The sequence below is a fragment of the Bufo bufo genome, chromosome 2 (genome assembly GCF_905171765.1).
Source record: "Bufo bufo chromosome 2, aBufBuf1.1, whole genome shotgun sequence".
NCBI lineage: Eukaryota > Metazoa > Chordata > Amphibia > Anura > Bufonidae > Bufo > Bufo bufo.
In genome coordinates this window covers 597,950,168-597,976,974 of record NC_053390.1, presented here as the reverse complement: position 1 = coordinate 597,976,974, position 26,807 = coordinate 597,950,168, and the positions used below count along the sequence as shown (strand labels likewise).

The 26,807-nt window shown below is 44.9% G+C and overlaps 1 protein-coding gene across 50 annotated transcripts in view; it reads left to right on the top strand.

Annotated features, from left to right (window-relative positions):
• The window catches only part of ANK2 (ankyrin 2), a 536,395-nt gene that overhangs the window by 404,077 nt on the left and 105,511 nt on the right, over window positions 1–26,807 (top strand). For 43 of the 50 annotated variants that reach the window (XM_040418305.1, XM_040418330.1, XM_040418322.1 and 40 more), the window contains 6 exons: window positions 2,419–2,517; window positions 2,756–2,854; window positions 3,470–3,667; window positions 5,889–5,987; window positions 12,015–12,113; window positions 15,174–15,272. In XM_040418305.1, the coding sequence (XP_040274239.1) occupies window positions 2,419–2,517; window positions 2,756–2,854; window positions 3,470–3,667; window positions 5,889–5,987; window positions 12,015–12,113; window positions 15,174–15,272 (693 nt within the window). The remainder of the gene's footprint in view (window positions 1–2,418; window positions 2,518–2,755; window positions 2,855–3,469; window positions 3,668–5,888; window positions 5,988–12,014; window positions 12,114–15,173; window positions 15,273–26,807) is intronic. The other 7 variants (XM_040418328.1, XM_040418327.1, XM_040418302.1 and 4 more) reach the window with 2 other exon arrangements.

Below are 26,807 nucleotides of genomic sequence, written 5' to 3'. Positions count from 1 at the left end.
AATAGCCAGTCCTGCTAGGTCACAGCAATATGATGGCAGACGAGTGTGATCAGAAAATGACCAATGGTTTAAATCCGGTTTTGTTAAACATATTTTCAAAGAATTTTTGATGATGTTTTTAATTTTTCATGTCACTATCTACAATAAGAAAAAATCCTGCCGTTTTTGCACTGGCCACTAAGCCTAATACAATGACAGATATGACCAATGTATATAGATAACTCAGTATTCACCTTTCACAATAGGTGATGGTCTCAGCTTATCTGCTCCCTTCTGACCTCAGCACAGACTCTCAGAGCATTGCTGGAAAACTGTCCCAAAAATTCTCCTGTCCATTGTGTCTATGGCCCATGTTACCTGTTGTAAAGCATATCTCTAAATGTTGTTAAGAACAGCTCAGACAAGAGGGCAGCCCCCAATCATGTCCAGGAAATAGAATAAAAAGATCTACAATCATACAATAAAAACGGATTACAAAAAAAGGATTTCTGGTTTTAACTAGCAGAAAGAATATTAGGTGACATGCCCTTTAAAAGATACCAGGCTGGTATGTAAAAGGAGATAAAAACATTAGGGTAGGAGGGTAATATGCTATAGGACAAAGAAAAAGGACCAAGAGATTTCATGGGGACCGTGTAAGGTAACATCGGGGACTTCACATAGACAGATGGAGGAACAAAGCTTTCCAGAGAAAAATATGTGAGGATTCTAAGTGCATCCAATAGAAAGTGCGTGCACTGTTGAAATAAAGGTAGATTATATTTTATATATTCAGGTTGGCCCAGGCTTTGACAAACACCAGGCCCAGAGGTTCAGCAGAAGACAACACTATTTGAAGTTAACTTTGCAGTCAATCACTTGCTCCTAGTGTCTTATGATGGTTCTCAAATATTATGTTTTATTCGTAATAATATCTTTGTTGTTTGTGCAATGCTAACAACAAGGTTTACAGTGAAATGAAAAGTGTACATGTATGAATTCTCTATATGGTGGGTCACACTGTTCCACACTGTCATGTGCTATTGGGTGCCCTCCTGTTCCACACTGTCCTGTGCTATTGGGTGCTCTCCTGTTCCACACTGTCCTGTGCTATTGGGTGCTCTCCTGTTCCACACTGTCATGTGCTGTTGGGTGCTCCCCTGTTCCACGCTGTCATGTGCTGTTGGGTGCCCTCCTGTTCCACACTGCCCTGTGCTGTTGGGTGCCCTCCTCTTCCACACTGTCATGTGCTGTTGGGTGCTCTCCTGTTCCACACTGCCGTGTGCTGTTGGGTGCTCTCCTGTTCCACACTGTCGTGTGCTGTTGGGTGCTCTCCTGTTCCACACTGTCATGTGCTGTTGGGTGCTCTCCTGTTCCACGCTGTCCTGTGCTATTGGGTGCTCTCCTGTTTCACGCTGTCCTGTGCTATTGGGTGCCCTCCTGTTCCACACTGTCCTGTGCTATTGGGTGCCCTCCTGTTCCACACTGTCCTGTGCTATTGGGTGCTCTCCTGTTCCACACTGTCATGTGCTATTGGGTGCTGTCCTGTTCCACGCTGTCCTGTGCTATTGGGTGCCCTCCTGTTCCACGCTGCCCTGTGCTATTGGGTGCTCTCCTGTTCCACGCTGTCCTGTGCTATTGGGTGCCCTCCTGTTTCACACTGTCCTGTGCTATTGGGTGCTCTCCTGTTCCACGCTGTCCTGTGCTATTGGGTGCCCTCCTGTTTCACACTGTCCTCTGCTATTGGGTGCTCTCCTGTTCCACACTGTCATGTGCTATTGGGTGCTGTCCTGTTCCACGCTGTCCTGTGCTATTGGGTGCCCTCCTGTTCCACGCTGCCCTGTGCTATTGGGTGCTCTCCTGTTCCACGCTGTCCTGTGCTATTGGGTGCCCTCCTGTTTCACGCTGCCCTGTGCTATTGGGTGCCCTCCTGTTCCACACTGTCCTGCGCTATTGGGTGTCCTCCTGTTTCACGCTGTCATCTTCTATTGGGTGCTCACCTGTTTCACACTGCCCTGTGCTGTTGGGTGCTCTCCTGTTCCACACTGTCATCTGCTGTTGGGTGCTCTCCTGTTCCACACTGTCCTGTGCTATTGGGTGCCCTCCTGTTTCACGCTGTCCTGTGCTATTGGGTGCCCTCCTGTTCCACACTGTCATGTGCTATTGGGTGCTGTCCTGCTGCTGTGCATGTAAGAGACTGAATTAATGAAGTTCAATGCTCATAATAACTATTAGATTGTTAGTCAGACATAAAGGGGCGCTCTATGATGAGCTATTGATATTTCAGGGGTCTATATATTGTTTTTACACAGGGGTCTTCTGCTGTCCGTTCCTGTCCCTGATGATAGTTGTGTATGTTGATGGTGTAGCACAGGGCTTTACGGCAGCACTAAACCAGCCTTTATAGCAAAGCTTCCATGTTTATTTTTCCTTCTGCAGAAGGGATTTACGCCATTGCATGTGGCTGCTAAGTATGGAAGCCTAGATGTGGCCAAACTTCTCCTACAACGCCGGGCGTCCCCAGATTCTGCTGGCAAGGTAAATCAGTTTGGTTACATTTACATTATAGAAATAGACTCCTATATTTCTTACGTGTTGTATGTTAACAGTGTTCACAATGTGCTGTTCTCATTATAGAGGTCAATATCACGTAATGACTTTTTAATAAGCATTTTATGTTAGTGTCTTTATTTCCTACAGTGTAAATGTCTGTAGCTTCTTTTAGAGCTTTAATAACTAACTGGTTTAACCCCCATAATACGCACGCCCTTTGCAGAATGGGCTCACACCCCTCCATGTTGCCGCTCACTATGACAACCAGAAGGTGGCGATGTTGCTACTGGAAAAGGGAGCTTCTCCCCATGTCACAGCCAAGGTGAGATCTGAGGTCACTTTTGCATGTCCGCTTGTATTTTTACAGTGACACAGATTCACTTTTTACCTTAACCAAAACATTAGTAATCAGAAAATTACTATAGTATGGAAGTCAGTTTTCATACATTTAATTTTAGTAGTTAGGGAGCATGATAAGGGGTTAATATTGCATTGTACAATTACAGGGGTTAGGTTAATATTGTGTACTGTTTATAGTTACATACTGTAACCTGTGTATCAACTACACGTACTGTACCAGGTCACATATATTATAAGGTCCTTCGGGGGATGCATGGTTTTTCTTTGTGTGTTTTTGAAGTTACACTAGTATTGCATCCAACAAAGGCTTTACTTTACATTTATCATTATTAGGAGGAGTCAGCGTGACTCTTACTGTTCTCCTAAATAACCTCAGTTCATCCACTTTTTCTTGATTCATGGTAGCCCGTCTCTAATTGTGAAGGGCACAATAGGGGTCGAGACAATGGTACTGTGTGCATACTAGAAGACGGCATAGCACAGCATGCAATAGGAAGCGAATCAGTTAGATATGTAGTAAAAAAAAACATTATAGGGAAATACTTCTGGTAATTCTTTGACTTTTCTGATGTTGTAGAATGGTTATACACCTCTGCATATAGCTGCCAAAAAGAATCAAATGCAGATAGCCACGACATTACTAAACTATGGGGCAGAGACCAACATCCTAACCAAGCAAGGAGTCACCCCACTTCATCTGGCAGCCCAGGAGGGACACGCTGACATGGTTAATCTTTTGCTGGACAAGCAAGCTAATATTCACGTGGGCACTAAGGTGAGATTTGTTTAACCAAAAGCGGTCACTGCTAAAACTAACACTGACGCTAATTTCACATTTTGCGGAGTTCATGCGCATACTGCACCGCAATCCACAGGGGAGTACAGTACAATACAAGTCTATGGGATTTGAGATAATTCAGATACCGATTTGTTGATGCAGACCACAATTTCATTTCTGCATCGTGCCTATTATCTGCAGATTATTCACAGTTTAGAGGTGGATTACTTCCATTGCCTTCAATAGAGTTTACAGCTGCAAATGTATCCACAATCATCTACGACAAATCTACAACATGCGAACTAAAGGCCCTACGAAACTGCACAATTTCGGTCATACGAACGCTCGTTCCCGATAATCGGCTTCTATAATCACGCAGCTGATCAGCCGATGAATGAACCGTCGGCTGATTGGCATCTTTCCTTAGGATGAAAGATGTATGATTATCGACAGCACATCTTACTGTGTAATTAGGGATGTGCTGCCGATAATGAATAGAACAGAATGAAGGAGGAATGCGGTAGAGATCATTCTTCCCACATTCAGTATGCATCAGCCTGTGTAATCAGGCCAGAGCAAACGAGTGCAGATGGATGTATTATCTTCCTTTGACACTCGCACTGCCTGAAGATCAGGCAGTGTAATACCAACCTTAGCCTAAAAGTTAAAGCCGATCACCAAGCTCCCTTTACAGAGGCACATTTGGTTCAGTCATGAAGTTTTACTGTTTATTGCTTGTAGTTTTTTTAATCCTTTTATTTTTGCTGTAATGGAAATTGGTAACACATGACACAATGACTTCCCCTGAGCTTATGCTTATACACAGTCAGCCAATCTAAATAAGCAGTGTTGCAGTATACAGCATGGGGAAAGGACAAAGCAGCATCCTAGGCCTGCAACGGGACTGGGAGTGAACTCTGAACTAGCTCAAAATCATAAAGTTACACATTTGGGTACTAAAATTAGCTTGGTTGGAGTGTGGCTTTCTCCATGGTACTTTTCAATGCTTAATTAAAGAAGAACTCCCGCAAAAATATTTATTCTCTGACCTGAAGGTACATGATGTAATCTGTAGTGAATGTGATCTTCTTACTAGTGTCTGTATTTGTGAGGTATCCCCTCCCTTCTTATCCTCAGCTGTGTCATGTGACCAGCAATCAGACTCTCCAAATAACACATCTTGTGTGTAGATGGGAAGCCAGTTTCTCTATGTATTCCTATGGGATCCTCAATGTCCGTCTTATAGGAATTAATAAAGAAGTAACTGACTTACTTTCCTGTGTCAATTGGAGATCAGAGAGTTGGTCACATGACACAGCTGAGGATCAGAAGGGAGGAGATAGCTCACAAATACAGTCACTGATGAGATTACATAATGTACCTTTCTAACAGGTCAGAGAATAAAAAAAATTTGCGGGAGTGCTTCGTTAAGTATAGTCATGCAAATCAATGTGGAATGAAAGAATGCCCCCGGGAAATTTTACTCAACTAAAAAATAAGTCACTTAAATGGAAGGCATGCTAAAAAACTTTATTAGACTGTATTGCAAAATTTATATAAATAGTTTCTTTTAGAAAAATGCTAATCTAAATAAATATCTATAGGCTCTAGAACTGTGTAATTTTTACTGAGGTTTTGATATACTTGCCATGTATAAGGTTGAAAAGTAGTCCTTGTGAGATGCAGCGGCCAATTAATGTAAGGAGAGCATGTCCAGTGTAGAAAACATGCTTGTGTGAGTGTGATTTCTCGTAATGGACACTGCTTGTTTCAGATATACTTTATATAATTCTGTGTGTCTCTGTATAATCATGCATCTACTGAATTGTACTGGCATAATGCTGTCACTATAATTCTGTAGAAGCAAGGTCAGGCAGAGACACACAGCATTATAAATCATTGTAATGCCGTGCGTTCCTGCGAAACAAGCAATGTCCATAATGGGAACTCACGCTCCCACACGGAGCCGATTTCCGCACAGGTCACTCATCTGAAAGTGAATTTTGTAATAAATATGTTCATAATGTGCCTTATAGCTAGCCACAGATGGAGGATAGGTGTCAGCCCAAAGCCACCGGGTCTCCCAATATGGCCAAGCATGCATGTGAATTTCCATATTTCCATAGGGAGTAGAGGACGCGCTGCTGCCAGTGGCTTGTATACTGACAAAGCAAAGGATTGGGCAATATGATCTGTATTATTTTTATATTGTACACAGAATGGACTGACTCCATTGCACCTCGCAGCCCAGGAGGACAAGGTGAATGTATCTGAAATACTAGCAAAACATGGGGCCAATCTAGATGCTCAAACCAAGGTAACTATGCAACAAGACTGTTGGCTGAATGTTCTCAGGGTACATTTATGTAAACCTAGGGGAGAAATGAATAAATGATATGCACCTTGGTAAATTATTTTTGCCATGTTGAATTTATGGTAATTTTTTATTGCCACAAAATCTCACTGAGGTTTTCCAGCATATTATAGAGCAGGAGGAGCTGAGCAGATTCATATATAGTTTTGTGGGAAACTATTCAGTAAAACTTGTAATTTATACATTAAGTCTCTGCTCTTTCTGAAGTTAAGACCACCCCGGTGTACAGCATCAGTGACTGACAGCTATCTATGTATACAGAGAAAAGGGAATCCTATTAATCACTGATAAGAGGGCCCCTGTGTACAAATGAAGTCAGAAAGAACATAGGGGCACATTTATTAACCCTTTCTACCCCGGGCCAGTTTTCACCTTCCTGCCCAGGCCATTTTTTGCAAATCTGACATGTATCTACTTATGTGGTAATAACCTTGGAACACTTTTACTTATCCAGGCCATTCTGAGACTGTTTTCTCGTTACACATTGTACTTCACGACAGTGGTAAATTTGAGTCAATATATTTTTTCCTTTATTTATTAAAAAAAATCCCAAATTTACCCAAAATTTTGAAAAATTCTCAATTTTCTAAATTTGAATATCTCTACTTTTAAGACAGATAGTAATGCCTCATAAAATAGTTATCAGTCATCATTCCTGATATGTCTGCTTTATGTTGGCATCATTTTGTAAAATGTAATAAAAAAAATTTAGGATCTTAGAAGGCTTAGAAGTTTAGAAGCAATTTTTCAAATTTTCGACAAAATTTCCAAAATCATTTTTTTAAGAACCAATTCAGATATAAAGTGATTTTGAGGGGCTTACATAATGGAAACCACTCATAAATTACCCCATTTTAGAAACTACACCCCTGAAATTATTCAAAACTGATGTTACAAACTTGTTAACCCTTTAGGTGTTACACAATAAAAAATTTAAATGCAGGCGAAATTTCAAAATTTCATTTTTTTTGCAGATTTTTCATGTTAATCAATTTTTTCTTGCAACACAGCAAGGGTCAACAGCAAACTAAACCTCCATATATATTAGGCCCCTTTCACACAGCCGAGATTTCCGCGCGGGTGCAATGTGTGAGGTGAACGCATTGCACCCGCACTGAATACGGACCCATTCATTTCTATGGGGCTGTGCACATGAGCGGTGATTTTCACGCATAACTTGTGCGTTGCGTGAAAATCGCAGCATGCTCCTCTTTGTGCGTTTTTCACGTAACGCAGGCCCCATAGAAATGAATGGGGTTGCGTGAAAATCGCAAGCAAGTGCGGATGCGATGCGATTTTCACACACGGTTGCTAGGTGACGATCGGGATGGGGACCCGATCATTATTATTTTCCCTTATAACATGGTTATAAGGGAAAATAATAGCATTCTAAATACAGAATGCATAGTACAATAGGGCTGGAGGGGTTAAAAAATAAAAAATTTAAATTAAACTCACCTTAATCCACTTGTTCGCGCAGCCGGCATCTCTTCTGTCTTCTTTTGTGAGGAATAGGACCTTTGATGACGTCACTACATTTATCACATGGTCCGTCACATGATCCATCACCATGGTAAAAGATCATGTGATGGACCTGATGAGCGTAGTGACGTCATCAAAGGTCCTATTCCTCACAAAAGAAGACAGAAGAGATGCCGGCTGCGCGAACAAGTGGATTAAGATTAGTTAAATTATTTTTTATTTTTTTTTTAACCCCTCCAGCCCTATTGTACTATGCATTCTGTATTCAGAATGCTATTATTTTCCCTTATAACCCTGTTATAAGGGAAAATAATACAATCTACACAACCTTGAACCCAAACCTGAACTTCTGTGAAGAAGTTCGGGTCTGGGTACCACATTCAGTTTTTTATCACACGCGTGCAAAACGCATTGCACCCGCGCGATAAAAGTCAGAACTGCAATGCACCGGGACGCATCCGGACCTAATCTGCTTCTGAAATTTACAGAAATACCCCATATGTGGTAGTAAACTGCTGTCTGGGCACGTGGCAGTGGTCAGAAGCAAAGGAGCGCCATATTGTTTTTGGAGGCAGATTTTACTAGAATGGTTTTTGGGCACCATTTTGTATTTGAAGAGACTCTGACTTACCCCTACAGTGGAAACCCTCAAAAGGTGACCCCATTTTGGAAACTACACCCTTGAAAGAATATATTAAGGGGGGTACTGAGCACTTTGAACCCCTAAGCGTTTTACGGAATTTGAAAACACTTGGCTGTGAAAATGAAAAGTTTCATTTCTTCCAATAAAATGTTGCTTTAGCCCCAAATTTTTCATTTTCACAATGGGTAACAGGAGAAAAAGCACCCAAAATTTGTTACCCATTTTATCCTGAATACGGCAACACCCCATATGTGGTGGTAAACTGCTGAGGGGGCACATGGCAGGATTCAGAATGGAAGGAGCGCCATATGGCTTTTGCAGCGCAGATTTTGATGGATTGGTTTATGGGCACCATTGGTTTTTATTTTTTGAGTGATTGTCTTATGTGGGGGCTCATTTTTTGCGGGATGAGGTGACTTTTTTATTGGTACCATTTTAAGGTACATAAGACTTTTTGATCGCTTGGTATTACACTTTTTGTGAGGCAAGGTGAAAAAAAAAGGCTGTTTTGTTAGTTTTATTTAAAAAAAAAATTCACAGTATTCACCTGAGGGGGCATATAATGTGATATTTTTATAGAGCAGGTTGTTACGGATGCGGCGATACCCAATATATCTATTATTTTTGTTAAAGAGGATCTTTTACCCATTTTGACCCTATGAACTAACTATACAGACATGTAGAGCGGCGCCCGGGGATCTCACTGCACTTACTATTATCCCCGGGCGCCGCTCCGTTCTCCTGCTATGCCCTCCGGTATCTCCGTTCCCTAAGTTATGGTAGGCGGAGTCTGCCCTTGTTCTTCTGTAGCGCTGGCCAATCGCATTGCAGAGCTCACAGCCTGGGAGAAAATAACCTCCCAGGCTGTGAGCTCTGCGCTGCGATTGGCCAGCGCTAGAGCAGAACAAGGGCAGACTCCGCCTACTATAACTTAGTGAGCGGAGATACCGGAGGGCATAGCAGCAGAACGGAGCGGCGCCCGGGGATAATAGTAAGTGCAGTGAGATCCCCGGGTGCCGCTCCACATGTCTGTATAGTTAGTTCATAGGGTAATAATCGGTGAAAGGTCCTCTTTAAGTTTTACACAGTAAATGCATTTTTTGGACGATTGTCTTAGGTAGGGTCTCACTTTTTGCAAGATGAGATGACGGTTTGATTGGTACCATATTGTGGTACATACAGATTTTTGATCGCTTGGTATTAGACTTTTTGTGAGGGATGGTGACCAAAAAATGGCTGTTTTGGCACAGTTTTTTTTTTTTATACTGCATTTACCTGACAGGGTGGATCATGTGATATTTTTATAGAGACGGTCGATACGGACGCGCATCAATACCTAATATGTATACTTTTCTTTTTTAAATTTTTTCACAATCTTTTTATTACTTAATTATGGGAAAAGAACGCTTTTTGTTTTTGTTTTACTTGAAACTTACATTTTTTTTATTATGCAAAACTTTATTTTAACTTTTTTTTTCCACAAACGTTTGCGGGTCTGACCCCCTGTACAATGCATTACAATACATCTGTATTGTAATGCATTGGCTGTAAGTGTATTACCAGTAATACACTTACAGCCTTCCTTGCTGTGAGATCCAGAGGGCTGGATCTCACAGGCTAACAGGTTAGGCAGCCACGATGCCTAAGGAAGGCATCGGGCTGCCGTCCCAGCCATCGGGCCCCCGTCACAGCAGCACGGGGACCCGATGGGGACGGCGCTGACCGTGGTATAGTGAGGGTTTATGCGCCTGCATAGGTGTTTTCACCGATGCCGGCGCATACAGCAGGGGTCCGGCTAACAGGAACAGCCAGTCCCCTGCAGCTGATTGGGCAGGCGCAGCTCCTGCACCTGCCCGATCAGCGTGCCATAGTACTACGGCGCTGGTCGGGAAGTCACTTCCTGCAGCTCTGTACTATTATGGTGCTGGTCAGGAAGGGGTTAAGACCAGCATTTTAGACGCTGGTCTTAATAAACTCCTAAGCTGGCGGTGGTTCCGCCAAAGTTATGAAGAGGCGCCAGTTTACTGAATATTTTCCCTTAAAACTATATACCAATCTGCAGAGTTGTTTTCGTAGTCCTAGGGCCCTTGGAGCGGGAGAAGATGAATGTGCTCCCTCTCCAGGCTTGCTCAGCTAACTTCTCCTAGAACTCTTTAGAGCGACCCCTCCTAGCAGGAAGTAGGACCAGTCCACTCCCACCAAGAGGAAAGGAATGGAATGGTAAATTCCATTCCTAATGCCAACCACATCTTATTATTCTTGAAGCATTCGGGAGATACATAACATGACATTTATGCAAAATATAACAAACAATTGCAGATACCCTATCTGGGAGATTGCAATTGTCAGCGTACAAGAGGATCCTGGCCATGAGATTGAGCTACTGAGCATGAATAATCACCAACACCGGAAACATCAGATGGACATTCCGAGAGATAAACAAAAGAATACCAGAGGGAATCTTAAAGGGGTTCTCCGGGAATTAAGAAAATCAAAATACCTAAATATTACTTTATCATAAATATATTCCCAAATACGCTACCTTTTATTAGTTATAATGGCTCGTTTTGTCTGGGGAGAAATCATTAGGAGAAATAAAATGGCCACCGTTCTTATAATACACTCAAAACCTGTCCTTAATCACACAGGAGGACACAGCCACATCCCCACCTCCTCACTGTACTTCATGTCTCCTCATGAACTCCATTCCTACAGAGATTCAACTGAAGATCATATTAAACTGTATTCAGTGATGGCCAGTTCGCCGTGTTCGCCTGCGAACACATGCGGGCTGCCATCTTAACTCACAAGTCCGGCGATGCACAGGTAAGCCCTTACCTGTGCCTGTGCCACGAGCCGGTCTGAAACAAATGCGGTCACCGGGAGCAGGCAGTTCCGAGAACAGCCCGATGAAGGCCCCCGGCGGCTGTTCTCAGAACTGCCTGCTCCTGGTGACCGCATTTGTTTCAGACCGGCTCGCGGCACAGGCACAGGTAAGGGCTTACCTGTGCATCGCCGGACTTGTGAGTTAAGATTGCAGCCCGCATGTGTTCGCCGGCGAACTGGCCATCACTGTTCAGGACCATAATCCCTGACAAGTAGGAGAGGAGGATGAGGCAGTTCTTTACCTCAGTGTTGTGAAGTAGCTTGTCCTCCTGTGTGATTAGGACAGGTTTTGTGTGCACTAATAGGATGGCGGCCATTTTTTTTCTCCTAATGATTGCTCCCTAGAGACAACTAGCTATTATAACTAACTATATTTATAATAAAGTAATATTTACGTATTTTCATTTTCTTAATTCCTGGAGAACCCCTTTAACAAGAACCTAACAGCAATATCTAGACACAGGATCATTAAATAAAATGGTTCCAATTAAAAACCTGTTTTGTTTGTGATCTAACAGAATAAATGAATAGTTCTTCGTGGGACATGTCCTTCACGAGTGCTATTACCTGGTAGCAGTTTACCACAAATTGACAGGCTACATCTGGACTTGCCATCATTTCCAGTTCCATGTACAGATGCAGTGTGGCAATTAGCGTTGAACCATGAGCATTACCCACTGATGCTAACTTGTGTAATAGCAATAGAAATATCTTGTGATCTAATAATTGTAAATGTATAAGATAGTATATAGAAAGTTTTGTAGAGATGGTTGCATCAGCGTTTAGAAAGACTGTAAATCTATTATGTATATATGTATATAATGCAGCTTGTTATTAATTCTCCAAATTAGCTTTAATCTAGATTTTAGCCATTTTCTTTAATTATCTGCATGTCAAAAGGCCACAAACTGTTCATGGTGCTTCTGGTTCTCAGTAAATGAATATCTTCTTTTTTCCAGCTGGGTTACACACCACTAATTGTAGCCTGTCACTATGGAAACATAAAGATGGTGAACTTCCTTCTGTCGCATGGAGCTGGTGTCACTGCTAAAACAAAGGTATATCTCCTCCATATCTGATTCTAGCATCTCTGCTCCCTGAAGGGAAAATTGAAATGGCACCTCAGTGCCAAATTCTCAGTCCAACCCCAGCCCTACTTCTAAAGACATATTTGGGTGTACATTACATACAGCTCTAGCAAACATACAGGAGTATCTGATGTAGATGTTTTCTTTCCTCATCTTCTCCATTCGGACCAGACTGCGATGACAACTTCTTTCAGCTGTGTCTCGTCTCTGCAGAGTTTGACACATAGACATTTTAGGTTCCTTACTTTTCCATCATCCTACCCCTCCTGGTGCCCCCAAATTGTTATCCTGAAATAAGGCCCACCCAGGGGCGGACTGGCCATAGAAATTTCCCAGTGGGCTGTCTCAGCAGTCATTTGAGTACAGCGCAATCTGCTGTTCTCAGCATTAATGTTATATACTGGATTGTGGTATTTGGTTCTGTTGGAGCGGTATTATGTCTTTCTCTACAATATTGCTGGCCCCATCTACTTATGTTGGCTCTGCCTCCTGTCAATTTGGACCTGCCTACAACATGGGGCCACTTTTAGATTTTTTTCCAGGGCCACTATAAGTTCCCAGTCTGCCCCTGTGCCCACCTATAGTGCTCCCAGTTGTAACCAGACCTCTCTATAAAGGCACTTAATAAGGCCTATGTGTAAGGCACCCCTGTGAGTTCCTCATAAATCAAGGTCATGGCAACTGATGTTTCCCTAGTCAACCAACTGGCTTTCTCATTTACAATGGCGTGTATGAGAATTCTCCTGCATTAAAGAGGACCTTTCATCGGTCCAAACATTGTGAACTAAGTATCATGACATATACAGTGGCGCCCAGGGATCTCACTGCACTTACTATTATCCCTGGGCGCCGCTCGGTTCTCCTGCTGTGCCCTCCGGTATGTTCGGGGACTTGGTGATAGTAGGCGGAGACTTAGGGGACTTGGTTATAGTAGGCAGAGTCTGCCCTTGTTCTGCTGGGCATCTCCTTCTCCTAGGCTGTAGCGCTGGCCAATCGCAGCGCAGAGCTCACAGCCTGGGAGGTTTTTTCGCCCAGGCTGTGAGCTCTGCGATGCGATTGGCCAGCGCTACAGCCTAGGAGAAGGAGACGTCCAGCAGAACAAGGGCAGTCTCCGCCTACTATAACCAAGTCCCCGAACATACCGGAAGGCATAACAGGAGAACGGAGCGACGCCCAGGGATAATAGTAAGTGCAGTGAGATCCCTGGGCGCCGCTGTATATGTCTTGATACTTAGTTCACAATGTTTGGACCGATGAAAGGTCCTCTTTAAATACTGGTGACTTGTGCTACAGTCATGGAGGTAAGGTGTTGATTGCATTTGCATGACTGAAGCACAACGTCTCCAAGTAAAAATACAACTAGTCCAGTTGATCTGATTTTTTATTACTGGTAAGGCCCCCTATAGTTTCCCCAATAGTTATTATGCCCCTGTATACTGCCCACAGTATTTATAATGCCCCTCTGTAGTTATATTGCCCACAGTATTTACAGTATAATACTCCCCTGCGTTGCCCCCAGTATTTACAATGCCTCCTTTTAGTGCCCCCTGTATTTTTAATGCCCCTGCATTGCCCCCTGTAGTCATCTAATGCCCCCCACAATTATAACCCCCTGTAGTGCCACCTGAATTATAATGAACCCTGTAGTGCCAGTATGTATACTTTCACATCTGCGCTTTTCCTTTCCGCTATAAAAATCAGTTTTGTCACCATTCATTTGTCAATGCGGACAAAACTGAACAAAACGGAATGCACCAGAATGCATTCCGTTCTGTTTGATTGCGTTCCCATCGCGGACAGGACAATGCTGCAAGCAGCGTTTTTCTGTCCGCGATGTGGAGCGCAGCAAGACGGATCCGTCATGATTTGCAATGTAAGTCAATGGGGACGGATCCATTTTCTCGGACACAATAGAAAACAGATCCGTCCCTCATTGACTTACAATGGTTTTAGTGACAGATCCGTCATGGCTATTTTAAAGATAATACAACCGGATCTGTTCATAACGGATGCAGATGGTTGTATTATCGTGGCAGAGGCGTTTTTGCTGATCCATGACGGATTCAGCAAAAACGCTAGTGTGAAAATAGTGCGGACATATATATAAAAAAAATCCATTCGCCTGACGTTCCGCTCCGTGCTGCTGGTTTTGATTCAGACCACAGGCCTCTTCCATACTATTACCTGAGTTGCCATGTCCAGGGGCAAGCGGTCGCCATGTTATCACAGCGACCTACTGCAGCAGGTCTCAGGAGGTGCAATGATGTGATAATGAACGACTGCGTCATTCTACTAGGCCTGCAGCCTATGAGGCTGAATGGCATGGATGCTCTACTGTAAACTGCTCCCCCCTCAAGGCATGTAGTAAGATGGTCATCTTGCCTCATGGCAGATGCGGTCCTGGATCTTTCAATTTATCTACAGTTTAAAATGTGAACAGCTTTTAAATACTTAAAGCTGATTGCTGGCAATCTTATTCTGTTCAGCTCCTTGCAGTCACATGACTGGTGACAGGTTGACACAAATGCGAAGGGGAGGCAGCCCTCGATCATTTGGATCTACAGAAGTTCTTGTGCCATGTAACTGAGGACTGTATTACCACTACAGGGCCTGTTTGATAAAGCTAAATTAGTAAATTAACCCTAGTATGCAGTAAGCTACTAGGCTCGTTCCAGGTAGCCCGGCATTCATTATTTTACTCGGGGGACTCTACCAAGGGTCTACATCACATCACATGCCAGAAATGGCAGTCTTAACAATGGCATGTCTATGCATTAGATTTGGAGTCCTGTATCGGAAACATAACGCCCCAACTTCTGCCAAGATATATATTTAAATAATCAGCACCACTTATCAATGGTGTTCACAGGTGTGATTATCTTTAAGGTGGGGTAGAGTGTTAGGCCACATAAAAGGATCTATGCTCTCCATTCATCAGATTTTATTTAATTAAACGCCTCATCAATAGTAAATTGATAATTTACCATTTAACTGTTGAATTCTTCATATTTTTCCCTTGTTGTATGATAGAATGGCTACACACCGTTACATCAAGCTGCTCAGCAAGGCCACACACACATTATAAATGTACTGCTGCAAAATGGTGCAAAGCCCAATGCCACTACTTCGGTAAGTTTATACCTTTTTTCTTCCTACTTTGAATCTTTCTTATTTTTGTATTTCAGAGGAGCTAGTGCAGTTACATTAATGTGTAAATACTGTATGTATATGCCTTTTAAAGGGGTTGTCCCATTTCAGATACCTAGACCCTATTCACAAGATAGGGAATAAGTGACTGATCATCCGGGTTCCGACCGCTGGGGCCCCCACCAATCACGAGAGGTTTTTTTTTTGTAGTGGGGTTTTAAGACAGTTTCCAGGTGTGTTTTTGTCCCTTGGTGTTTTCTTCAAATCATATGTGGAATTTTTTCAGGTATATTGCTGTAGACTTCTCTAGAAAAAAAAAATGAATTAAAACATTGTGTGACTAAAAATTGTCAACCCCCTCCTAAAAAAGCCGAAAACACCAAAAAAGGAATATACAGGCACCCTCAGGGAGATTTTACAGTTTTTTTCTTTAAGGCCACTGTCTTTTGAGTCAGTGAAGGATATGTATAAATAATGATGAGCGAAGTTTTCAAAAATTCAATTTGGCTGCTTTAACGTACTTTGCAAGAAATTCGGATTCGTTACGAAGTACTTCTTCACAAATTGCACTCCATTGTATGTAGCGGGCACAATGACGGGTCACGGCAATCTCGCTGCCCCTGTCATTAAACCCCTCAGATGTCGCAATCAATGCTGATCGCGGCATCTGAGAGTTACATTAAGGCCTCATGCACACGACAGTATTTTTCTGTGGTCCGCAAAACGGGGTTCCGTTGTTCCGTGATCCGTTTCCGTTTTTTTTTTCCGTGTGTCTTCCTTGATTTTTGGAGGATCACCAGACATGAAAAGTAAAAAAAAAAAATCTAAGTCAAGTTTGCCTTGAAAATGATAGGAAAAAAAACGGACACGGATCACGGACGCGGATGACAATCTTGTGTGCCTCCGTGTTGAATGGGTCCGCGAACCATTGTCCGTGAAAAAATAGGACAGGTCATATTTTTTTCACGGACTGGAAACACGGATCACGGATGCGGATGACAAACGGTGCATTTTCCGAGTTTTCAACGGACCCATTGAAAGTCAATGGGTCCACGGAAAATGGAACAACGGACACGGAACCCAACAACGGTCGTGTGCATGAGGCCTAAGGCAGGGGTGGCCAACTCGTGAGCCACATGCAGCTCCTTGCGGCTCGCAGGGGAGCTGTGCGGCTAGCTCTTACTCTCCTCTCTGCACTTATGTGCTGGTGCAGACAGTAACAGCCGGCCTGAGTCCCGCACCCGTCAGCGCCTCGGTGGAAGTTTGGAACGAGGCGGAAGAGTGGAGAGGACTCAGAGCGCCGAGAGTGGGCACGTGACTCAGTCTTTAACTGCAGCTCCGCCTCCTCCTCCGGCAGAGAAGGCGAAGCTGCGGTGCTTATCCCCACCACCAGCCGCCGATATGCCCGCCCACGGCCCCACTCCCCCATCTGTGAGTGTGTATGTGTGTGACCTAATGCGCACCCCCAGTCTTCTCAGTGCCAGCCCAGCAGCCAGATTCATCAGACTGCAGGCTGGGTCTGTGGGGGCGGCAAGAAGTGGCGCAGCAAGCAAGGAGAATCTGCTTCCAGCTCCAGCAGCAGCCAGAGTGAGCAGCAGCCAAAGCTCCATCCATAGTAAATTTTAATGAATGTTAATGATGGGCAGCAGGGCAGGGCAGTGGGCACTCAATCAGAGCAGCAGTGGCATAAAGACTCACTGAGGCTAGCAACAGCCCTTTTAGTCCAATTACAGCTACTCTGCAGCTTTGTCTCTAATCTGACTGAAATGGCTGCTGCTGGCCTCAGTCTCTCTGCCACTGAAGCTCTGCCTTTTTTTTCACAGGTGCCACTGCCCAGCACACCAAGTGTGTTTGATCATATGGGCAGTTGTCTAAGCATCGGCGGTCATCTGAGCACATCTGAGCATGGGGCGGTGGTGTTAGTCGAGCATGGGCCGGCCATCTGAGCATGGGGCAGTCATCTGAGCATGGGGCGGTCATCTGAGCATGGGCGGTAGTGTTGGTCGAGCACCAAAGTGCTCGGGTGCTCGAGTAGAACACCTCGGTAGAGCACCCGAGCACAATTGAAGTCAATGTTAGGAAACATTCTTTCCTGTATATTTACTTGTATATAAAGTGCAAGTGCTGCCAAAAATTACAAGGAAGAGGCACTCTGATACAACCTGTATATCACATAAAGGAGGGCCTCATTCACATGGTGGTACAATTTTTCATCTAGTGGGACTCCTACACTCATAAAGCCTATGCACTAAGTGAAAAGGCTGCCAAAAATTACAAGGAACCGGCACTACAATACACCCTTTATTACATATAATGGAGGGCATCATACACACCCTTGAAAAATTATGATTGATGGTCTGCTGGTGACCCTCAAAAACTATTGGAGCAAGGGCCTGCTGATCTGACCATCTAAAACATTAGGGGCGAGGGCCTGCTGCTGATCTAACTATCTAAAACATTAGGGGTAAGGGTCTGCTGCTGAGCTGACCATCTAAAACATTAGGGGTGAAGGTCTGCTGCTGAGCTGACCCTTAAAAACATTACGGGCGAGGGCCTGCTGGTGACCCTCTAAAACATTATGGGCGAGGGCCTGCTGGTGACCCTCAAAAACATTATGGGCGAGGGTCTGCTGGTGACCTTCTAAAACATTATGGGTGAGGGCCTGCTGCTGAGCTAACCTTCTAAAACATTACGAGCGAGGGCAGCTTAATAAGCATGTTGATATGATGGAGGAGGACGAGAAAAGGGAGATTGAACCATATACCCTTTTTAGTGGTGGAAGGGGTGCATGGGAATACAGTTTACTCAATACACCATAAAAGCCACTTTTAGAGTGCCTTTATGTTCAGCCGCTTTCCTCTGGTGGAGTGGAGAAGTCAGGGGCAATCCAGGCCTTGTTCATTTTGATGAGTCAACCGGTCAACATTTCAGTTGACAGGCGGATGCGCTTATCAGTTATTATGCCCCCAGCAGGACTAAATACACGCTCTGACAAAACGCTGGCGGCGGGTCACGCTAGCACCTGAGGGTGCTGGCGGGGTGTCATAAAACTGTCCCAGGCCTTGGAGAGTGTTGCCCTGCCTCTGTTGGAACTGCTGTGTGTTCCCCTCGTCTTCCCTCCTCAGTTGGCCAAGGAACTTCTGGTACGTACTCTACAACCAGCGTTGTCAGCTGGAAATTTTTGGAACATTTTTTCCACAAGGACCTTCTGGTATTGCACCATTTTGTTCTTACTCTCCACCACAGGAATGAGAGATGAGAAGTTCTCTTTGTAGCAGGGGGTCAAGAAGGGTGAACAACCAGTAATCGGTGTTGGCCAAAATGCGTACATCGCGAGGGTCACGGGAAAGGCAGCATAACATAAAGTCAGCCATGTGTGCCAGAGTCCCAACAGACAAGACTTTGCTGTCCTCATCAGGAGGATGACTCTCAATCTCCTCATCCTCTTCCTCCTCTTCCACCCATCCACGCTGAACAGATGGAATAAAACTTCCATGGGTACTACCCTCTGTAGCGGAGGCAACCGTATCTTGCTCCTCCTCCTCCTCATCCAATTCGCGCTGAGAAGACGAACTGAGGGTGGTCTGGCTATTACCCTGTGTACTGTCTCCCCCAATTTTCCACATGTAAAGCGTCCGCCTTAATTGTGAGCAGCGAGCGTTTGAGTAGACACAGAAGTGGGATGGTTACGCTGATAATAGCGTTATCGCCGCTCACCATCTGTGTTGATTCCTCAAAGTTGCATAAAACCTCAGAGATCAGACATCAGTGCACACTCATCGCTTGTGAAGAGCGGAAGCTGACTGAAAAAATTTGACAAGTATGTTGCAGCTGGTATTCCACTACTGCCCTCTGCTGCTCACAAAGCCTGGCCAACATGTGGAACGTGGAGTTCCAGTGCGTGCTCACGTCGCACAACAGTCGGTGAGCTGGCAATTGCAAGCGCTGCTGCAGCGTTGCCAGACTGGCGGCAGCTGTAGATTACTTTTGGAAATGGGCATACACGCGGCACACCTTCACCAGTAGCTCAGGAAAATTGGGGTCGGTTTTGAGAAACCGCTGAATCACTAGGTTGAACATGTGGGCTAGGCATGGTATGTGTGTGAGCTTGCTGAGCTCCAAAGCCGCCACCAAGTTACGGCCATTATCAGACACAACCATGCCTGATTGTAGGTTGAGTGGCGAGAGCCACAGCTCAGTCTGGTCTTTATCCCCTGCCACAGCTCTGCAGCGGTGTGCTGTTTGTCACCTAAGCAGATCAGTTTAAGCGCAGCCTGTTGCCACTTCCTGACTGGTGCTGCAAGATGATAATTCAGAGGTGAAGGCGGAGGAGGAGAAGGGGGGTTGCAGCCACTAACGTAGGTGGTGGCGGAAACCCTGATGGAAGTAGGGCCCGCAATCCTTGGCGTCGGTAGCACCTGTGCCATCCCAGGGTACGACTTGCTCCCGGCCTCCACAATGTTCACCCAGTGTGCCGTCAGGGAAATGTAGCGTCCCTGGCCAAAAGCACTTGTCCATGCGTCAGTCGTTAAGTAGACCTTCCCAATAACTGCGTTGGTCAGGGCACGGGTGATGTTACGGGACACATGCTAGTGTTAGGCTGTGACTGCACACCGTGAAAAATATTGGCAGCTGGGGACAGAGTAATGCGGGACGGCCACCGCCATCAGGCTGCGGAAAGCCTCAGTGTCCACAAGCCTATATGGCAACATTTCCAGGGCCAGCAATTTGGAAAAGTGCGCATTTAGTGCTATGGCCTGTGGGTGGGTGGCTGGGTATTTGTGCTTTCATTAAAAGGCTTGGGGTATAGACATCTGTACTCTGCACTTGGACACAGAAGTGGATGTGCTAGCTTATGGTGCTTGCGAAGGTCCAGGTGCATGCCAGGAGGCATCCGGGCCTGCGTCTTGGACAGGGGATTGGCCAGCACGTAACACAGGGGAAGAGGGTGCAGTGGTGTGACCCGCAGACACTGATTGTGGACCCAGGCGTTCGGCCCACCTATTAGGGTGCTTTGATGCCATGTGCCGGATCATGCTGATGGTTGTAAGGTTGCTAGTGTTCATGCCCCTGCTCATTTTGGTACAGCACAGGTTGCAAATGACAATTCTTTTATCGTCTGCACTTTCCTCAAAAAAGCGCCAGACTGCGGAACACCTACCCCTTGGCAAGGGAGCCTGTTTAGTGTGGCCCGCCTTCTCCCTTTTGCCACCCCACTGCCTCTTCCAGCCTGTTGCGGTGCTGCGGATCCTTCCCCCTCTGTAATGCTGTTCTCGCTCGGCTTGCCACCTTCACAGGTTGGATCAGTGACTTCATCGTCCACCACTTCCTCTTCCACTTCCTCACTCTGGTTATCCTCCTGACTTGTTGGCCTAACAACAACCTCCAGTTATTGACAACTGTGTCTCATCCTCATCATTAACCTCTTGAGACACTATTTGCGGTTGACTTATTGGCAACTGTGTCTCATCATCATCCACCTCGTTAAAGACTAATTGCCGTTACCCACCGTTATCTTCTTGTGACTGTGGATGCTCAAGTGTTTGGGAATCGGGGCACAATATCTCCTCATGTCCCTCTTCAAGCAGGCTTATCGAGAGGCCCAAATCAAGGAATGGCGATGAAAAGAGCTCCTCGGAATATCCGAGTGTGGGATCACTTGTTTGCCAAGACTCTCCATGGTGGGAGGAAGGAGTATCAGGGTGATGATTCTGTTCACCAGACTCTTGGCTACTGAGAGTGGACTTTGTGGAAGACAGGGTGGTGCTTAACCGACTGGAAGCATTATCTGCTGCAATCCAACCGACCACCTGATCGCACTGGTCTGACTTCGAGAGTGGTGTCCTATGCCGCCCTGCAAACTGGCACATGAAGCTAGGTATCATAGATGTGTTTCTTGTGCTCTGGCAGCAGACACAGTTTCACAGCACCCAGGGCCACGGCCTCTGCTTGCACCATCAGCAGCATGGCCACTTCCCCGTCCCTTACTGCTTGCTTTGCGCATATTAAATGGTATATATGCTTGCAAGTATGTCACACGTACAGTAGCGCAGTAAGTGTATGCGCAAGTGCAGTACACAGAATGTCACAGATATTTTTAGGATGCGCACACGTTAAACAGGATATGTAGCACAGATAATGTCGCTGTCCGCAGCGTCTATGAAAAAAGTACACTGAATGTCACAGATAATTTTAGGATGCGCAAACGTTATACAGGAGGTATAGCGCAAGTAATGTCGCTGTCACCAGCGGCTAATAAAAAATTACACTGAATTAATGTCACTGATATTTAGGACGCGCAAACGTTATACAGAAGGTATAGCTCAAGTAATGTCGCTGTCACCAGCGGCTAATAAAAAATTACACTGAATTAATGTCACTGATATTTAGGATGGGCAAACGTTATACAGGAGATGTAGCGCAGGTAATTTAACTGTCCGCAGCTCACACCGTCTACGGAAAAAGTACACTGGATGTTACAGATATTTTTATGCTGCGCACATGTTACACAGCAGATGTAGAGCAGATAATGTTACTGTCACCAGCGTCTAAAAAATTACACTGAATGTCACTGATAATAGAAATTGCGGACAAGAATAGGACATGTTAAAAAAAAAAAAAAATCGGGAACGGAATTGCGGACCCGGAAGTGCAGGTTCGCATTTCCGGATCCGGACAGCACATAGTGTGGCCCCATTGAAATGAATAGGTCCGCAATTCAGTTCCGCAAAATGCGAAACAGAATTGCGGACGTGTGAATGGAGCCTAAGACTGAGCCGAACACGTGTCATCGGCTGCTATATAGCACCCGATGACGCATTCCGGCCAGCCAATCACCGTAATGCCAGTAGCCAACATTGCTACAGCATTACAGTGAACGTCAGTACTTACCTGCATGTTTATTGGCAGCATAGCGATGTGCCGAGCATAGCAATGCTCGAGCCGAACTGGTGTTCGGCAGAGCATGCTTGCCCAACACTAATGGGCGGTCATCTGAGCATGGGGCGGTCATCTGAGCATGGGGCGTTCATATGAGCATAGGGCGGTCTTCTGAGCATGGGGCGGTCATCTGAGAAATATTAAAACACATTGTGAAAAACAAAGATTGCCAGAAGTCTCACTAAAGCTGTCTACACTACAGGTAGGAAAGGTGGTTTAAATACACTTTTAAATGTTTGATAACTCAATTGCAGTAATACTGTCGTGTGCACGCATATTTGTGTAAATGTATAGCTTGTGGCTCCTGGCAGTCAAACGTTTTTTTTCTGGCTCTTTGTGTCTGTAAGGTTGGCAACCCCTGCATTAAGGCCTTTCAGGGGTTAATCAGGGGTTAAAAAAAACCTAATCATCTAAACCATCTTAATTGAAGAAAACGCGCCAAATCTTGCGCTCCCTGACATGATGACATCAGCACGTCATCACGCTGGCCTTTTTTTATTTTTTTACCATCATTTCAGGAAAAATGGATTCGTTCCCATTCCTCTGTAGAACTGTATGTGAATAAAAATTGATAATATAAAACATATGCAAAAATATCATTAAAAATGGCAACACACATTGCAGATTAGTTTTTCTTGTAAGCTGCAAAAACACCAGTGGAGGCTTGTGGGAGAAAAACGTCAGGCAATGAGGGAAAAACTGGCAGATCCAGAGCATGCTGCAATTGCAGATGACACAAATGCAGAAAACACACCTCAAGGATGAAAAAACGCCAGTTTGTCCTGTGTTTAATAGCTACCATACACTTGCATGCAATGTCTGTAACTGGTGGTTTTGACATAAAGAATGCAGAAAAAAACACTAGCAAATAAAACGCAGCATAAAACCTCAGACACAAAAAACTATATATGACAATAGCCTGAGATAGGGGGAAAGGAAAGAGTAATTTAGTAATTTGGCATACTTTACCCCATCTAAATAGGTATGAAATACCCTCCCCTAATTCCTAGGAAAATGTACACTATTTCATTTTGTTTTCAGATACTTAAATAATTGTACTAAAAGCCCCCAAATTATAGCACCAGTCCCATAAATCTAGCCTGTCCACCACTACCCGTATACTATTGCCAGTTGCTCTGCCCATAGTCCTCTTATAACAGTGACTGCCACAGTGCTCATTTAATAAAGTAATTTTAAAAAGTCATAGGGCCAGATTTATCATTAGCTCAAGTTAGAATAATGGAGTGAAAAAGTCGAAGATTTTTGCGCAATCGCTTAAACTGCGCATAAATTTGCAACTTTTTACTGCTCTGCACTATGCTCGCCAGTTTTCAGAAAGTGGGCGTGTTTTCTTATGTAAATAAATCTCTAGACAGATTTACTATTGCGACTATTTAAAAAGTCGCTAAAAAATGCGCAATTTCACTCCAGTGAGGACCATGCTTATTTTATGAGACTTTTTAATAGAACATGCGACTTTTTCGTAAAGATGTGCGACTTTTGTAAAGCTGCTTACTGACGGATAAACTACTACCGTCAAACCACATTTATTACAGTCTTAAAGGGCCGATCATAAATCTGACTTGGCTAAAACTGACTTTAGCCATATGTGAAGGTGGAGTGAGCTGTCAGAGTCATGATAAATCTGGCCCATAGTGTACATCTGTAGTATTGCCTACTACAGTGTGCCTTCAAAGGCTATGAACACCTTTGCATTTTACACATTTTGGCCTAAAAGTAATACTTTTTAATTGGTCTTTATTAAAAATATTAAAGGGATTCTGTCACCAAGTTTTAGGCTATAGAGATACGGACATGCACGGCTAGATCGCCGCTAGCATGTCCGCAATATACCTGTCCTATAGGGCTGTGTGCTTTTATTTTCTTTAAAAAAGGATTTTAGAGATATGTAAATTAGTCTTGTAAGGTGACCAAGGGGCTGTACGAACCTTCCTGGTGCCCAGCCACGCCCGCCTGTGAAGGAGCCCAGCACCGCCTATGTCCTCCGAATCTCCTCCTTTCGTCATCGATAGATAGCCGTAATCTCGCGATGCGCAGTTCCTTCCCTGAGGCTGATGCCAGCACAGGGAAGGAACACTATACCGGCACTGCGCATCGCGAGACTACGGCTATCTAACGGTGACGAAAGGAGGAGATTCGGAGGACATAGGCGGTGCTGGGCTCCTTCACAATCGGGCGTGGCTGGGCACCAGGAAGGTTTGTACAGCCCCTTGGTCACCTTACAAGACTAATTTACATATCTCTAAAATCCTTTTTTAAAGAAAATAAAAGCACACAGCCCTATAGGACAGGTATATTGCGGACATGCTAGCGGCGATCTAGCCGTGCATGTCCGCAGCTCTATAACCTAAAACTTGGTGACAGAATCCCTTTAAACAGTTTATGTTCTACAGCCTTCTCTTTCTTTCTCTACAGACTACCTTGCGTTCTGTTTTGCGGGGACTCATGCAGCTACTTTGATGGCTGTATGTGTAGCCCTTATCTCCTTACAGCTAAATTCTTGTCAAACTTAAAAAAATATGGTTTAAATGAGTGTTTATGAGCTGTTAGGAGTTCAGAGATAAAGGCTACACATATAGCTGTCAGACCAGCTGTCTGACAGAGTCACTGTAAAGCGGTAGTGTGCAAATGCACTGAAACTGAAAACTGTAGAGAGAAAACTGTTAAAAATGTTCTAAAAAAGACCAATTGAAAAAAAAAAAAAAGAAAACAATTGCCATTGTCCATAGCCTTTAATAATGCTTAGCACTCTGCCCTTATAATAATCTCCGCCTTAACGTCCACAAAGTACAGTGCCCCTATAATAGTATATTCTGTAAGGTCTACACACTGCCTAGAATGGTAGCAGAGTCTGGCACAGTGTCTGCCTTCGAATACCTTCAGTGTCTGTTGTATAGACATAGAGAACTGGCACTGTCATCATGAGGCAAAATTAAGAAATCTATTGAAAATTCTACTTAAAGGGAGCCTGTCACCATGAAAATGCAGTTTAATCTTCAGGCAGCATGCTGTAGAGCAGGAGGAGCTGAGCAGATTGATATATAGTTTTATGGGAAAAGATTCAGTAAAACATATGATTTAGGCCTCCTGCACACGACCGTTGTGTGCACCCGTGGCCGTTGTGCCGTTTTCCGTTTTTTTTCGCGGACCCATTGACTTTCAATGGGTCCGTGGAGAAAACGGAAAATGCACCGTTTTGCAGCCGCATCCGTGATCCGTGTTTCATGGCCGTGAAAAAAATATGACCTGTCCTATTTTTTTCACGGCCAACGGTTCACGGACCCATTCAAGTCAATGGGTCCGTGAAAGAACACGGATGCACACAAGATTGGCATCCGTGTCCGTGATCCGTGGCCGTAGGTTAGTTTTTATACAGACGGATCCGAAGATCCGTCTGCATAAAGCTTTTTCAAAGCTGAGTTTTCACTTCGTGAAAACTCAGAACCGACAGTATATTCTAACACAGAAGCGTTCCCTTGGTGATGGGGACGCTTCTAGTTAGAATACACTACAAACTGTGTACAAGACTGCCCCCTGCTGCCTGGCAGCACCCGATCTCTTACAGGGGGCCGTGATCAGCACAATTAACCCCTTCAGGTGCGGCAACTGAAAGGGTTAATTGTACTATCATATCCCCCTGTAAGAGATCAGGGCTGCCAGGCAGCAGGGGGCAGACCCCCCCCCCCCCCTCCCCAGTTTGAATATCATTGATGGCCAGTGCGGCCCCCCCCCCCCCCCCTCTATTGTAATTATTCGTTGGTGGCACAGTGTGCAACCCCCCCTCCCTCCCTCTATTGTAATAATTCGTTGGTGGCACAGTGTGCGCCCCCCATCGGCCCCCCCCTCCCTCTATAGCATTAACAACATTGGTGGCCAGTGTGCGGCCTCCCATCTCCCCCCCCCCCATCATCATTGGTGGCAGCGGAGTTCCGATCGGAGTCCCAGTTTAATCGCTGGGGCTCCGATCGGTAACCATGGCAACCAGGACGCTACTACAGTCCTGGTTGCCATGGTTACATAGCAATAGTACAATAGTAGAAGATTCATACTTACCGGCTGCTGCGATGTTCGTGTCCGGCCGGGAGCTCCACCTACTGGTAAGTGACAGCCTCAGGTCTGTGCGGCGCATTGCTAAATGAACTGTCACTTACCAGTAGGAGGAGCTCCCGGCCGGACACGAACATCGCAGATCCCAGGTAAGTATGAATCTTTTACTATTGTACTATTGCTAGTAACCCGCTGCCACCAATGATCTGGGGGGGGGGGGGAGATGGGAGGCCGCACACTGGCCACCAATGTTGTTAATGCTATAGGGGGGGGGGGGGGGGGGCGATGGGGGGGGCACACTGTGCCACCAACGATTTATTACAATAGAGGGAGGAAGGGGGGGCGCACACTGTGCCACCAACGATTTATTACAATAGAGGGAGGAAGGGGGGGGGGGGAGGGGCCGCACAGGCCACCAATGATATTCAAACTGGGGAGGGGGGGGTCTGCCCCCTGCTGCCTGGCAGCCCTGATCTCTTACAGGGGGATATGATAGCACAATTAACCCCT